At 51.7% G+C, this 13,875-nt stretch overlaps 6 protein-coding genes across 6 annotated transcripts; 5 read left to right on the top strand and 1 right to left on the bottom strand.

Annotated features, from left to right (window-relative positions):
- Positions 1 to 1,153: 1,153 nt before the first annotated feature.
- On the top strand, positions 1,154 to 2,555 carry APUU_31333A (arrestin family protein; the record flags this gene model as incomplete). The annotated part of the gene is made up of 4 exons (XM_041702525.1): positions 1,154 to 1,323; positions 1,387 to 1,530; positions 1,582 to 1,876; positions 1,935 to 2,555. The coding sequence occupies 4 exons, from the start codon at positions 1,154 to 1,156 to the stop codon at positions 2,553 to 2,555; spliced, it is 1,230 nt and encodes a 409-aa protein (XP_041555302.1).
- A 561-nt stretch (positions 2,556 to 3,116) lies between these two features.
- On the top strand, positions 3,117 to 4,872 carry APUU_31332A (uncharacterized protein; the record flags this gene model as incomplete). The annotated part of the gene is made up of 3 exons (XM_041702524.1): positions 3,117 to 3,302; positions 3,350 to 3,736; positions 3,793 to 4,872. 3 exons carry the CDS (start codon positions 3,117 to 3,119, stop codon positions 4,870 to 4,872), a joined length of 1,653 nt encoding a protein of 550 aa, XP_041555301.1.
- A 1,197-nt stretch (positions 4,873 to 6,069) lies between these two features.
- APUU_31331A (uncharacterized protein) lies at positions 6,070 to 6,363 on the top strand (the record flags this gene model as incomplete). Its single annotated transcript, XM_041702523.1, has 2 exons — positions 6,070 to 6,083; positions 6,174 to 6,363. The coding sequence occupies 2 exons, from the start codon at positions 6,070 to 6,072 to the stop codon at positions 6,361 to 6,363; spliced, it is 204 nt and encodes a 67-aa protein (XP_041555300.1).
- Positions 6,364 to 6,899: 536 nt separating this feature from the next.
- Positions 6,900 to 7,645, top strand: APUU_31330A (uncharacterized protein; the record flags this gene model as incomplete). Its single annotated transcript, XM_041702522.1, has 2 exons — positions 6,900 to 7,321; positions 7,399 to 7,645. The coding sequence occupies 2 exons, from the start codon at positions 6,900 to 6,902 to the stop codon at positions 7,643 to 7,645; spliced, it is 669 nt and encodes a 222-aa protein (XP_041555299.1).
- A 337-nt stretch (positions 7,646 to 7,982) lies between these two features.
- APUU_31329S (uncharacterized protein) lies at positions 7,983 to 10,243 on the bottom strand (the record flags this gene model as incomplete). The annotated part of the gene is made up of 4 exons (XM_041702521.1): positions 7,983 to 8,754; positions 8,806 to 9,636; positions 9,682 to 9,845; positions 9,902 to 10,243. The coding sequence occupies 4 exons, from the start codon at positions 10,241 to 10,243 to the stop codon at positions 7,983 to 7,985; spliced, it is 2,109 nt and encodes a 702-aa protein (XP_041555298.1).
- A 2,389-nt stretch (positions 10,244 to 12,632) lies between these two features.
- APUU_31328A (uncharacterized protein) lies at positions 12,633 to 13,694 on the top strand (the record flags this gene model as incomplete). The annotated part of the gene is made up of 1 exon (XM_041702520.1): positions 12,633 to 13,694. One exon carries the CDS (start codon positions 12,633 to 12,635, stop codon positions 13,692 to 13,694), a length of 1,062 nt encoding a protein of 353 aa, XP_041555297.1.
- Between the last annotated feature and the right edge of the window lie 181 nt (positions 13,695 to 13,875).

The raw sequence follows: 13,875 nt of genomic DNA, 5'->3' as shown, positions 1-13,875 counted from the left end.
CCGCGTAGAGTACTCGTAGTGGATGATATATTTAAGCAGGGTTACTATATATAGATACTTGAAGTTGTATAAAGTACAGGCCAATTTTACAAATAAATAAAAATACAATCCGCCAACTGCCTTCAAAAAACCCTGATTCCTGCTTGAGTCGTTGCTTGCGGTGGATAAGTCTGTGCAGCGGGGTCAGATGGAGGCAGCTCAGGAGTATCTGGAGCAGGATGTTGGGATATGCTGTGACACGGGGGAGCAGGGCAGGGGCTAGAAAATGATCAGATGATCAGTGGTGACGGACATGATCGTACGGAAGGTGTTTAGCGAGTTTGCAGCAGCTCATAAATTATGAATGAAGTCAGAATGAAATAAAATATGAATGAAGGGCATATAATCAATAATTGTATAATTGATGCCTCAGGATGACGCCAAAGATCTGCACGGATCCCTCGGATGAACAGCTGCCCCGACTGCCCTCGTATTGATGACTGCATGAGTTTAACTGTTTGACTATGATAATATAGAGTATGGGCTAATTTAGATTCTTCGAATGGCCTGACTGTGGGCTGTTCATTCAGCTCAGCAGCTGACAGCCATCGGTCAACCACCGGAGACAACAGGAGACACCAGAACAGGAGATTGAACAGAAGCATGTGAAAGTAGGATATCGGCCAACCGATCGGGCAGTTCAGATTTTGACTGATCGTCCCGAGTGCTAAAAGGGAACCACGTTGCGAGCTGTCATCCAGCATCAGCCCTGCTGGTCGCTGCTGGTTCGCTGCTGGCTTGGTGCCAGAGGGTCTTTAAGGGGCTAATTACCAAATACTTTAAATGAGCCCACTCGGATGAACTCGCCTCTACCGATCCTTTCCTTTCTGGTGTTTTATCGGCTTGCATGTGCTTCTGATATCGGCCCGATACTGAAGCAGGCTATCTTGCGAGCCGTCACGTCAGCCTGACTGTGTGTTCTAATCAAACATCCTCGGTAATTCAATGAGTGCAGTATCGCAGCCTATCGTGGAGCAATTTTATAGTTTTATTGACGGATGGATTGCTCCGATTGTCCCTTCCATAAAACCCGCTGCCGGCCCTCCTGCTCACCGGATAACGTTATGCTCTGTTTACTACATACCCAACTGTTTGCACTGCTGTACCTCTTCGAATGGAAGGCCTTCTGACGAGATCTTACCTCTTGGATCTCGCAATTGCTACAGTCCTCGTCTGGCTGTCTGACTACTACCTCCCGCGCAAAATCGCACAAGTAGGGCTCACCGTCATGGCGCTCCATCTGCTCAAGGGGCAGGGCCTTCACTCTGAATATACCGATGTCCAGTACGTACCTACCTGTCGTGTTACCTACCTTGTGTTAAGCCCCCACTAATGTTTGCACTGTAGACTTGACCAAGACCACGTCGTCTTCCAGGGCTCGCCGCAAGAAGCCCTCGCTGTCTACCTCAGCGGCAACCTCACCTTCCGATGCAAAGACCCTCTCACTATTAAACACATCCGATTACATCTGACCGGCGTACGGCGGGTCTCGTAAGTCGTCCCATCTTCACCCTCAAAGAGACAAGAGACTAACAGTCACAGTCTGCCAGCTCGAACCGCCTGGAAGCGACAAGCGAGCGAGGAAGAGTTCTACAAGCGGACGTGGGAATTCCACGACTCGTACCGGACAACGCCGCAGGTATTGCCGGCTGGGGAGTACAAGCTCCCATTCAATGTTGTCCTTGAGGGATCGCTGCCGGAGAGCGTGGAGGGCGTCAAGGACGCGTCTATCGCGTATATGTTCACGGTCGAGATCGGTCGGAAGCACGGCAGGGACGTGAAATTCCAGAAGCCGTTGCGCGTTATTCGTGTGCCTGAGAACTGCGCTCAGGATATGGTACGTTTACCTTTACCTTGTTTCTTGACTTGATGGGCTCTGACAGTATACTTGGTAGACACTGGACGAAGTATGGGCCGAGAAGATCGCATATCAGATCCACGTCCCTAACAAGATGGTCGCGTTCGGAACTTCGGTCGATGTGAACCATGCATTTGTTCCTGCGATGAAGGGTCTCAAGATTGAATACGTCGAGTCGCAGCTGCTGGAAATCCGCGACTTCGCGTTGAACGAGGCCGAGATGGATACAGGGAAGAATACCTCCTCTACAACAACCGTCCTGTCAAGCGACCGGTATCTTCTCGAGAATAGCCCTCCGGAGATCGCCGTCAAAGACTGCGCCGGGTTCCAGTTCTCGCGATCACTCCATCTTCCACGGGTTCTGGGGCAGTGCGTGCAGGACATCGATGCGAAGGGGATCCGGATCAAGCACAAGCTCAAGATCAACGTGCGCATGCACAATCCAGACGGACACGTCAGCGAGCTGCGACTGGCCATCCCGGTGTCAATATACCTGTCGCCGTATTATCGGATCTGGGAGGGCTCATCGATTGCAGGCCTTGAGACTCCTCCACCGCAGGGAGCGCTCAGTCCTAGCGACGAGGCGCCACCTGCGTATGGAAGCCATGAGCTGGATCGGCTGTACAGTCCAGACTCAAACACTCAATTGGCGACGTAATCATAAGATTGGGTCATGATGCGATACGATAGACATACCTTAATACCTTAATAGAATGATAGACTAATAGCGTTATGTGGGCTGGCGTTATCTCAGCTAGAATAATTCTTACGGAAATTGATTCCTTCATCTTTACTCTTTACAGTAGGCGCTCGCAAGGCTAACTGTATTTGTTTAGTCTACTAATTAATTAACAGGCTATTCTATTACTGGTAAGTGGAACTGTCAATTGATCGGGCAAGAAACCATCCGGCGGCACAAAAACGCAGCCCGACTCGGAATCAGTCGGACTCGAGTCACTCCGATTGAGAAATATCCGTGCTGAACACGAGCCAGGATTGCGCGATTCAGCCGCACGGTCTAATGAATAGGCTACAGCTTCTCGTTATGCCTTTTACCCGTAACGCCATCACCGTCACCACAATGCGGGCTGCTGTTCCTCCGCACGGAGTCGGTGTGACTGCGTTATGGCCAGCCTGTGTATATATTCAGTCTTGTATCCAAGGATAATGAATTACATCAAAACATTTACCTTGCTTGAGTATTACTATCCAAGACGACATGTCTAAAGAAGTTGCGGACCCCGAGGCCAGCTCTGGCTCTCCCTCTGTGCAGACCGGCGATAAAGCAAAGACTCCAGAGATGGACTTTGTCCTGGGGAAGCGCGGGACTCTGGCCTTCTTCACGCTGTCGGTGTTGACGCTGATGGTTGCCATTGATGGGACGAGTATCTCTGTTGCTCTGCCTGTATGTCAGCCCTATACAAGTATACCAGTCCAAGCTAAGCTGTATAGATCATCACAAAAGACCTCAAGGGAACAGCAATCGAGGCCTTCTGGAGTGGAACCTCGTTTCTGCTCTCCTCGACAGTCTTCCAGCCAAACTTTGCCTCGCTGTCTGGCATCTTCGGTCGACGGCCGCTGGTGCTTACTGCCCTGACTCTCTTCTTCGTCGGCACTGTCGTCTGCTCTGTGGCCAAGGACTTCACGTACATGCTTGTTGGGCGGTCCATTCAGGGTGTCGGCGGTGGAGGCTTGATTGCCCTGAGCGAGGTCATCGTGACTGATCTGGTTCCTCTGCGCCTTCGAGGACAGTACTTTGGTATCTTGTCTGCCATGTGGAGCTTGGGTTCTGTTACTGGCCCTATTCTCGGTGGTGGCTTTGCGCAGGATGTTACCTGGGTATGCATTATACCTACCTTTACATCTACAGTGGTTAACATGGTTAACATGGACAGCGCTGGATCTTCTACATCAACTTCCCCTTCATCGGCATCGGGCTCGTCTCCATCATCCTCTTCCTCAAGCTCAACATCATCCCAACCTCTCTGGCCCAGAAACTGCGCCAGATCGACTACATCGGCACCATCATCTTCGTCGGCAGCCTGTCCTCCTTCCTGATCCCTCTCACCTGGGGCGGCATCCTCTACCCCTGGTCCTCCTGGCGCACCCTGGTCCCCCTGATAATCGGCATCGCAGGCCTCACCACCTTCTCAATCTACGAATACCGCTTCGCAACAGACCCCATCATCCCCCCCGCCATCTTCCAAAACCGCACCGCCTCCGTCTCCTTCGCAGGCTCGTTCCTCCAGGGCCTCGTTCTCTGGTGCCTCCTCTACTACCAACCCCTCTACTACGAAGCAGTGAAAGGCTACTCCCCCATAATGGCCGGCGTAGCCCTCTTCCCCGCCACATTCACCGTCGCCCCATCCGCCGCGGTGGTCGGCATCCTCGTCACCAAATTCGGCCACTACCGCTGGGCAATCTGGACGGGCTGGACGCTGTCAACATTCGGCCTCGGCCTGCTCTGTTACATGGATGTCGACACGAGCATCCCCGCATTCATCTTCATTAATATCGTCCCCGGGATCGGGTTGGGTCTGCTCTTCCCCTCGATTGGATTTGCGATCCAGGCCTCCGCAACGAATGAGACGCTCGCTATCGCGGTCGGCATGTTCAGTTTCTTTCGCGCGATGGGCCAGGCTGTTGGCGTTGCTATTGGGGGCGTTGTGTTCCAGAATAGGATGTACCACTACCTCCTTGGGTATGAGGCCTTAGCGCCTATGGCGAGTGTGTACTCGCAGGATGCGGCGGGGTTGGTGGAGGTGATCAAGGCGATGCCGGCGGGGGCGGAGAAGTTGGCGCTGCAGACGGCGTATACGGATAGTTTGAGGATTGTGTATGCGGTTTGCTGTGCGGTTTGTGGGGTGGCGCTGGTGTTGAGTTTGGGGACGCAGGGGTATGACCTGAATCGGGCGTTGGACAGTGTGCAGGGGCTTAGGGGGAGGGAGGGGGATGTTGAAGATGTGAAGCAGTAGGGTGGATGTGGTTTGTGTATGGTTTGATAGATCTCCTTTCATGATAATGTGTAATGTGTAATGTCTGTTGTTCTGTTAGGTGTCAGTGGATGGTGAGAGTCGTTTAGAGTGTCTGCAGAAAGAATAAAGTCTTCGTCCGAATAGGAAGTGCTCGTGTTGTGATTGAAGGATTGCATCTTTCTTGGCTGGGAGCCATGTTGGGGAAGGCAGGTTATAAGTTGTTTTATATGAGCCCTAACCGGAGATATACAACACACCTAAAATCGCCACAGCCCCAACCACTATCAGAACTACTCTGACCAACCATCAACGATGCGGCAGTTTTCTAGATTGGAACTCGGATTACCCCTCATCCTTCGCAACTTGGTGCAAGGATCAGAGCGCAGAATACGAGACACTGAGGATCGGCACTGAACCCCCAATCAGAGCGGGAAGATCGACCTCGAATACGGGAGGGGCTGTTTGAAAGGAGCCTCTCCTCGGCAGGAGGACTGGCTGAATCTCGTATCGAGTATTATGTACTAACGACGGCGCCCCGCTGGGTTCTGCGGCTCTGTTCTCTTCTCTGGATCAATCCCCTGTCATGAGAAGTTTACGCATCTCCCGCGGATTCCAAATTCCTACATATATATGAAAAATGCTCCATTTTGAGCCTTTGATTTTGAGTCTCTTCGTTATCGGCACACTATGTTCCGCGCAGGCGGAGGAAGTCTTCTTCGGGAACTCCGCATTCCAGACACCAGATGATTACCTTTCCAGCCCTGGCGAGAGCGATAAGTTTGCCGGAGTTTCACTCCCAAGTCCCGAGGGCTTTGCGGGGCTGGATATCTTCCCCAGACAGGGAAAATGTCCTTACCCGGTGATATGTTCTGCAAGGACCTGTTGTCCTGCTGGGACGCAGTGCGTAAGTTTACATACACAGTTCTCGTCGAGTTTAAAACAGTTTACCGGTTCTTGGAAGAACTGCTACTAAGGTACCGAGCTATAGTGCACCAGTGGCATACCTCCCAAATGCTGCCCCACGAGCACCAACTGCCACGGGGCGAGTGGCGAATGCTGTCCCAAGACCGCGGTCACTTGTGGAGGGAAGTTTTGCGCAGACCCCGGGTCGACATGCTGTGGAGCCAGTATCTGTCCTAAGGACACCAAGTGCAATACGAATGGTGGTGTTTCGTGCTGCCGGGCTAATGAATCCAAATGCCCGGGAACGTGTGTGTTCCTCTCGTCCTCCCCCACCCTCATTCGCCATATCTGCCTGCCTGTAGTACGCTATGCTAACTCATGATGCCTTCCATGGCTAGGCTGTCCTCCTGGTTCGGAATGCGGCCCTCGGCCTGGGTACTGCCGCAAAACCACAACGACTCAGACCACGTCCACGACGTCGACGACGACCACCAGCACCAAAAGCACGACCCAAACTCAGACTGGAACGACAACTACCAGTGTGCTGTCCTCCGGTCCATGTCGAACGTCGTCTCGCGGGCTCGATGAGGTGGAGGTGGAGGCAGCGTCGGACTTGGAAGGGCGAGATCTCGAGTCACGCCAGAGGTACCCGTTTGACCAGGATTGCATCAGGGCGTGCCATATTCCCACGAAGCAAAATGTTATGGTGTTGAATCTCAAACGGGTCGTGGGGCAGACGGACCAGCTCGTAGATAGCACTTGCAGAGGTGAGTGGGACGCTTCAGAGCCATCCCTTCCGAGTCGGACAGAAGTTAACGATTAGCAAGGAATGAGGGCACGTAAACAAGCCGGGCAGATCCCGGCGGGACTCAAGGATGGCGAGGATATACTAACCTATAATGGAGGCGGGGAGAAGAATCGATACTCGTCCGTGAACTGCAAGGGTTTCTGTCAAGGTCAGTAGTCCCCATTGCGAGCAGGTCATAATCAATCGATAACGGGAGTTAACAAGGTGATAGAGGCTAATGCACACTTCGGTCCGAATACATATCAATGCGACGAATATCCACCAGGTAAAGTCGTCCCCTCGTCTCATTGTCTGGTAGAGCTCTAACAAACGCGCCATGGCAGCACAATACAACCAGCAAGGCAACGCACAGACTGCACTGTGCATCGAGCACTACCAGAACTCAGGAACGCAGGCTCCGATTCTCGGTGGCATCACTAGGAACTGTAACCCGAGTAAGAGCGATAAGTTACTCATCCGTGTCGAAGGTGGATGCCCGGACCATTTCATCAAACGAGACGACGATGAAGCGGTCGATGCACATACTTCACACTTAATGCCACGGCAGGAAGGAACGGACACACTCACAATTTCGAGCGCCAATGCCACCCTCCGCGATCCCATGGGAGATGGCTCGCTGACTTATGTTGCGGTTGATCTCGGAGAGCTCCAAGACGGACATTACGACCTGAACGTCGCTCTGGATGGGCCGGTTACCAACGTAACAGTGCTTGAAGCGGATGGAGAGACATACGCTCGGTAGGTTACTTTCTTTTTACCTCCCTGATTACTTGGGTAATGATGTTCTATCAACTAAACCATGTTGTGCTTACTAGTGTTGACTCTCCTTCTGAGGGACCTGTCCATCTCGCCTGGGATGTTGCTAGCGATGGCGCCTACTTGACATTTGCCGTGATAGCGTATACGGAAAAGGCCGTCAATGTTTCCTACACCGGGAACTTTACGCCCAGCTCCAACTCGACATCTCCGTCTTTCACTGGCATGGCAGGTGCGATGAGCCATGTCCATACCTGGTGGCCAGCTGTGATCTTGGTTTCCCTCTTAATTGTTTGCTTTGCTTAGGGTGAATCCATTCATGTACAAGGAGTACAGTTATGAGGCGCAGTCAGTGGTATCCTAGATCTCAAGTAGTCCATAAAGTGCTTATCGAATTTGCAGAACGACGTATCAACTTTATCCGGGCAAGTTATACTTTGATTGGGGGCAATATAAAGTGGTCTTGGGGCAGATGCAGGGGCCGATACCGCAGGCGAAGACTACGATAGTGGAGGACGATGCAACAAAGTGCTGTGGGTGATGCGCTGCGTGAATTGCGGTATAATAATGAGGCATGATAATATAATCGAGCGCTGGCGCTATTTGCAAAGTCATCAGGACAACAAGATATCCGGATATCGGATTATTGGTAATACACCCCCCTCTTTGGTGTCTCGACATCAACATCAGAAAATGTACAGTGTCTTGTCTCACCCGGGACAGGCGGCTCAACGCCCCACTGTAGTCGCCGATATCTAATATCCAATCCGTCATCGGTGTTGGATTTGCTGGCCTGCGGATGACATGATGCTGCTATCGCCAAACTGCAGCCTCCGGCGACCGGCATACCCGTTTTAAAGCGCCTGCTGCCTAGCAATACCAACGACACTGGAAGCAAGACGCTCACGCAAGTGGTGATGATAATTGCAGGAGGCGAGTATCCGAGCGCTAAGACGTCGTCGTCAGGGCTTCGCTTTGTGACGCCGTCAGTATAGGCATCAGCGCTGACCAGATATATACTCTGTGATATGAGCCAATGGATCAAGGCAGACAGGGCGATGAGCGGTACTCCATAACGATACGGTAGAGATAAGAAGTGTGATGTACGCTGATTACCCCTAGGAGATGTAGACACGCGGAGACCCTTTTTATTATAAGAGAAAGCGTTCCATTCGGCTGCAAGGATCATGCTCGTGAGGATTCCGTTCGACAGGATGTACAGAAGTGAGTAGACAAGTTGGGGAACATTAGCAATAAGAACGTTTGGAATCAGCTCCGAAGGCCAGCCACCGTGGGAAATTATTGTCCCTGACTGCACAGCTCCAAGGCCCGAGTCCCAAACTCCGTCAGTGGCATCCATCTTATGCAACGCAAGCCCCAGTAGTCCAAGTGGGACAACTAAAGAGAAAATATATCTAGTAATGTCAGCTACCTGTACACAGTGCCGTGTTGATAAGGTGTCCTACGCTGCGAAGAAGGTGGCCCAGAGAGCCCCAGCTGGAGACCTCCACCATCTCTTAGGCTTTGCCACATATGGTCGCGGCTTGTATATAAAGTATCTTGCGACCATGAATATACGTCGCCTCGTTGTCTCTTGGCGTGTCAAAAGGCAGCTCTTGGCCATCGAGCGATCAGGATTCCGGAGAAATGAGGCTATAGCGTCACCGAGGGTTAGCAGTGGATCGCCTCGGAGGCGATCCGCCACGAGATAGATTAATATCGCCTTGGCCAGGTTGGCCACAATGACGACCACAGCCAGCGGGAAACTGTACTGAAGGGAGCACTTCTCCGCTGTTTTCTCCGCGAGACAATATTGAACCTTGTACTGATTCAACATCCAATCCTCGTCGTCAACCCCAGGGCGAGAACGAGCACAAATTTTCGACCAACTGCTGTCTCTGTACCAGCTGTATTCTTGTTCGCACATCCAAGAATAAGCGGGTTCCTGAGTGGAATATGACGGATTCCTGACCGTTTGGGTGGAAATCCTATCAACACGATCTTGTAAACTGCTGTATCCTGGTTCGTCCGTGTCGTTGAATCCAGTGGTTATCAAGACCAAGGAGTCGTACTTTGATAGAAAATCAGTTTCATACGCTGAGAAACAGTCATGCGGTCCCAGCATGGTCATGTTCTTGGATATCCCCAAAATCCTGGTCATCATCGGAGACATTTTATAGTCGTAGGTATCGAGCATGAGAGGGATATCGGCCGTGGTTCGGGAAGTGAAGGTTGAGTTCGCGACAAATATCGGAGCATTGTTCACCGAAAAGGTCGTATACACCGTGGAATTGTAACTGTCTTGTTAATATACCGATAGCACAGGCCAGGATGGAGCATACAGTAAATGAAGTGGCGCATTCGAGATGGCAAGACCAACCCAGAGCAACAGGCGCTTTTGAGAGATACTCGACAAATTCCGTACGCTGGGGACACCAATGTCGAGCCAGCTGTTTCGTGCATGGGCGCGATCAACGTCTTTCCTTGTCGGTGAAGCGACACATTGCTAAACCTGTTATATCAGCACAGCAATGAACCATTCGAGTGATAGCAGGGCCATACCATGGCAAAATTACTCGCAGACAGCAGCAGCGTGCTCAGTATGTTGATTAGCAGATGCACTCCGGTGCTCAGCTTTTTGATACGATCACAGTCTTCTGAGAGCAGGAGAACACTGCGCCCATGTTCTGATTGCCGCAGACACGCCCAAAGGACCATGAGCAGGTTGATGAGCAGAACAATAACCGACGTCGCCGAGCCGAGATAGAGTGTTCGCTTCCATTTTGCAGTCTTGGTTTCGCTCCCTTCCTTAGACCCTGCTGCCCTTTCTTTATCGACGTCGTCCTCTGGGTCGTGGCTGCGTTCGGAAACGAGCGAGACGAGGGACATTGGATCCCACGCCATCTCGAGATTGGTGTTGAGTGATCGGGAACTGCACAGTGGTAGGTGTAGACGGCATCACCGCCGTTCCCCAGGTGTGGAATGTTGCGAAGACTTCTCTGTCACTATGGACAAGTTCTGATTTAAACCTGGACGAAAGGCTGATTGATCCACATGCTCCATGCACTCAGCCCCCCGCCTCGCGAAGACTAACTCTTTGAGTACAATAAACAAGAACGGGGCCAATGGCGCTGGCAAAAAAACGCCCGGGCGTTGACTTGGCAGTCTTGTCAGGGCAAGATCAAATCCGAGCCCTTGTTGCGGAGTGAAAGTGAGGCTGTCGGGCGAGCGCGACCCCTGCATTTGGCCCCTGGGGCTGAGTGGTGTTGTCGTGAGCCCCCTTGCGAAATAGCAACTTTTTGCTCCATTATCGTGGCTGTGATCTAGCTACATACATATACAGCTGGCTACTACATGTTGCGATATGGCATTACCAGGCCGGCCCCCGGATTACCCCAATATTGAACTTATCCTCGAAACATAGAGCTGCTCCTGATATTCTGGGCAGTATATAAGTTTGGTGGGCACATTAAATGAGCCAGCAGGTCTCTATTGTTTTGGATAAATCACGGTCGATTATGGACCCTATAATAGGGCCTTTCTAGCTTGGTAGAAAAAATTCCGTCAGATGTGTAGTTATATCAGCAGTGATCTATAGTTTAATTGAGTGAGAGGTGGTATCCGGCATATGTATGGTCAAGCTGGTGATAACAGGATCCAACTTTGATATTCTCCATCCACGACCATACCCGGCCAGGGATCCTTTGGATATAGAATTAGCCCTCTGTTGGCAGGAAAAGACTCGCAGTGACGATATTGTACATACACTAGTAGACGTCGATGCAGCTATGGTGCTTGCAGAGGGAGGCGGAGTGTTGGAGTCGGCAACGAACGCAGTGCCATTGAAACTTCCGACAATATCTTGTGTACCTGAGCCGACAACCCCAGGTGGTCCGCCAGGGTTCAATCCGATTTGTAGAACCCACTTGACGTCAGCCTCGTTTCCATCAAGGGCAAGCGGGGACATGCTTGGACATTCCCAGACACCTCCGACCGCGTTTATAGGTCCGAACTTACTGGTATAAATCCAGTCCTTCAGGTTGGGTGAGGTGTAGATAAGTAATTTGTGCAGCTGGGTGAGTGAGATAACTGAGACCAGGTCATCACTTCATCTAGGCTGTATGCGATGGATTGAGCCTGTTGCCCACCATTGACTGACTTGCCATTTGGCAGTTGCCGACCCGGGATACTAGGCAAACCGCATTAGAGGTGGCCGTCATATGGGATAGGAGGTGGTATAGCTCACATAGGATGTATACATTGGCACAGATGTAACAGTTCCGTTCCTGCCAAACCCACTCGTGTTCTCGGTATCAGCCACCGCAGATCCAGAGAAGAACATCTCCGACCACACCTGTAAGATTAGTACTCATTCGGCGGGAAGAGTGAAGAGATAGACTCCGAGACGTGAAGCGATAGAGAAAGGTACCACGAGCCGTGGCGCGATATAAACATTGAATGGTTCTCATACAGGTCTACCCTATGATAGTAGTGATAAAATAATATGACAGGCCAAAAGGTGAGGCATACTGAGTAATCAAATAACTAGAAACTTCTTATCTTGCATATCTATACCTAGTCTCTTCCAACCGCGCCTGGCCTTTTGCTCACCGGTGCTTAGTGATCGCCTCAGGCTGCTCAGGTGCTGAGATCTACTCAGTGAGCACCAAACCAGAAATGGAAGGCCATCACCCTTGTAGAAAATCAAGTACATTTGGTGTTTCGGTATTTCCGGCTATATTGGACAGTCAACGTTCTTATAGAGATGGACTGATCCAGACTCCGCCTTCAACTGAAGTTCTGTTAACGAGTTACTGATTAACAGCTTTGTGATCGTCCTGAATACGAAAGATGCATTGAAGATCCAATAAGCAGCAAATCGCGTTTAACCTCCATGTCGATCCTCGTACTCCTTCGCGGAATGATATGCAGCCCTAACTTGAATCGGGATTCATACGACGAGTGCGGCCCCAATTCTCGTGTTTGCCCGTTGATCAGCTCGAGAATGCTCCCTCATTGCATCGTCATTTCTGGCTGGCCTTGGCCTTCTCTTAAGACCCTGTTTCCGCCTGCACCTGCGTCCCAGGACACGAGCTGCAGGGGCGAAGGCTTGCACGGGAAATGGCACTGCGTTGGTTCGTAAATTTCCATGATTGGGCTCTCAGCTTCTGAAGCTGTTGAGGGATCAATCTGTGCCTGGAAGGATCAAGCATGCAACTTCTTCCTCCAATATAACCCTTCACCTGCTCCTCCTTCTCCCATTCACACCCACACTCCGAATACAACAGCCAAAATGCCACCAAAACGATCAAAAGCGTCCCTCCTCTCAACCGCCCTCCTCCTCCTCCTCCTCCCCACAACGCAAGCTTGGACCTTCATCTGGACAGACAGCAAGGGCTCCACCACAATCGAGCCACCCGGAAACTGGGACGAGGTCGGGCACCCATGCAAGGAAATCGACCACCCCAAGGGCGCCTGGTACGAGTTCGACGCCGAAGACGACCGCCAGATCACGATCTACTTGTACTCCTCCAAGGACTGCTCCGGCGGCGCGAAGGGGTACGCGACAAACCTGAAGGAGGGGAACTCGTCGGTGCCTCTGCGCTCGTATGAGGTTATTGATGAGGCGAGTTCGTCGAGTAGCTCTTCTTTTGCGACGAGTACGAGTACGAGTACAAGTACGGAGACGCCCACTGCTACTGCTACTGGTTCGACGACGCCTACACCGACGCCTGATGATGAAGGGTCAAGTTCAGGTTCAGGATCAGATTCAGACTCGATCTCACCCGGTGCGATTGGCGGGATCGTCGCGGGTGTTGTCGTAGGATCTGGTGTCATCGGGGCTATAATTTATCTCGCCCGGCAGAGACGGAAAGAGTCTTCTAGGCCGGAATACAACTCTGCCTCTATCTCAAACCCTCGCCCTGGTCCTGGTTCTGGCCCTGGTCCTAGTCCTAGTCCCGGTCCCGGTCCCCAACCACCAACGCGCTCCCCCACGGGCGGCTCTAATATGATAGCCGCGCCCTACGTACAGAACAACCACGAGCCGTACTCGCCGACTGCCATTGACGCCTACGTCCAGCAGCCTCTCCCATATTCGCCGCTTGACTCGGCTCACCCGGGTGGCCACGGTGGATGGCCGGTGAAATCGCCGCTATACAATCCTGAATCCGCTCCAGGGCCGCCGCCGGGGTATATACAGCATCAACATCAGGGACATGGGCACGGGCAGCAATTTACCGCCGAGCTGGATGGTGGGGCTGAGCTGCAGGAGTTGAGTTCGACGCACATGGTCAGTGAGATTGATGGACGGAGTCGGGGGACGAGTGTTTATTATGGGGATCGGAAGATATGAATAACTTCCATGGGTATGATATCAGGTTACGGGTTGGGATTTGGAGTTGGAATTGCATATGAAGCTTGGGATTGGTTAATTGTATAGCCTGGTTTTCTTGGTTGGGATTTATGGATTTGGTTGTACAGCATTGTAATTATGGGCAATTAATAGCATACCCTCCTTTATCAATTTTGTTATT

Source organism: Aspergillus puulaauensis, chromosome 3 (genome assembly GCF_016861865.1).
Source record: "Aspergillus puulaauensis MK2 DNA, chromosome 3, nearly complete sequence".
Taxonomy (NCBI): domain Eukaryota; kingdom Fungi; phylum Ascomycota; class Eurotiomycetes; order Eurotiales; family Aspergillaceae; genus Aspergillus; species Aspergillus puulaauensis.
The sequence above is the reverse complement of the archived record's forward strand: the minus strand, read 5'-3'. Positions and strand labels throughout refer to the sequence as shown.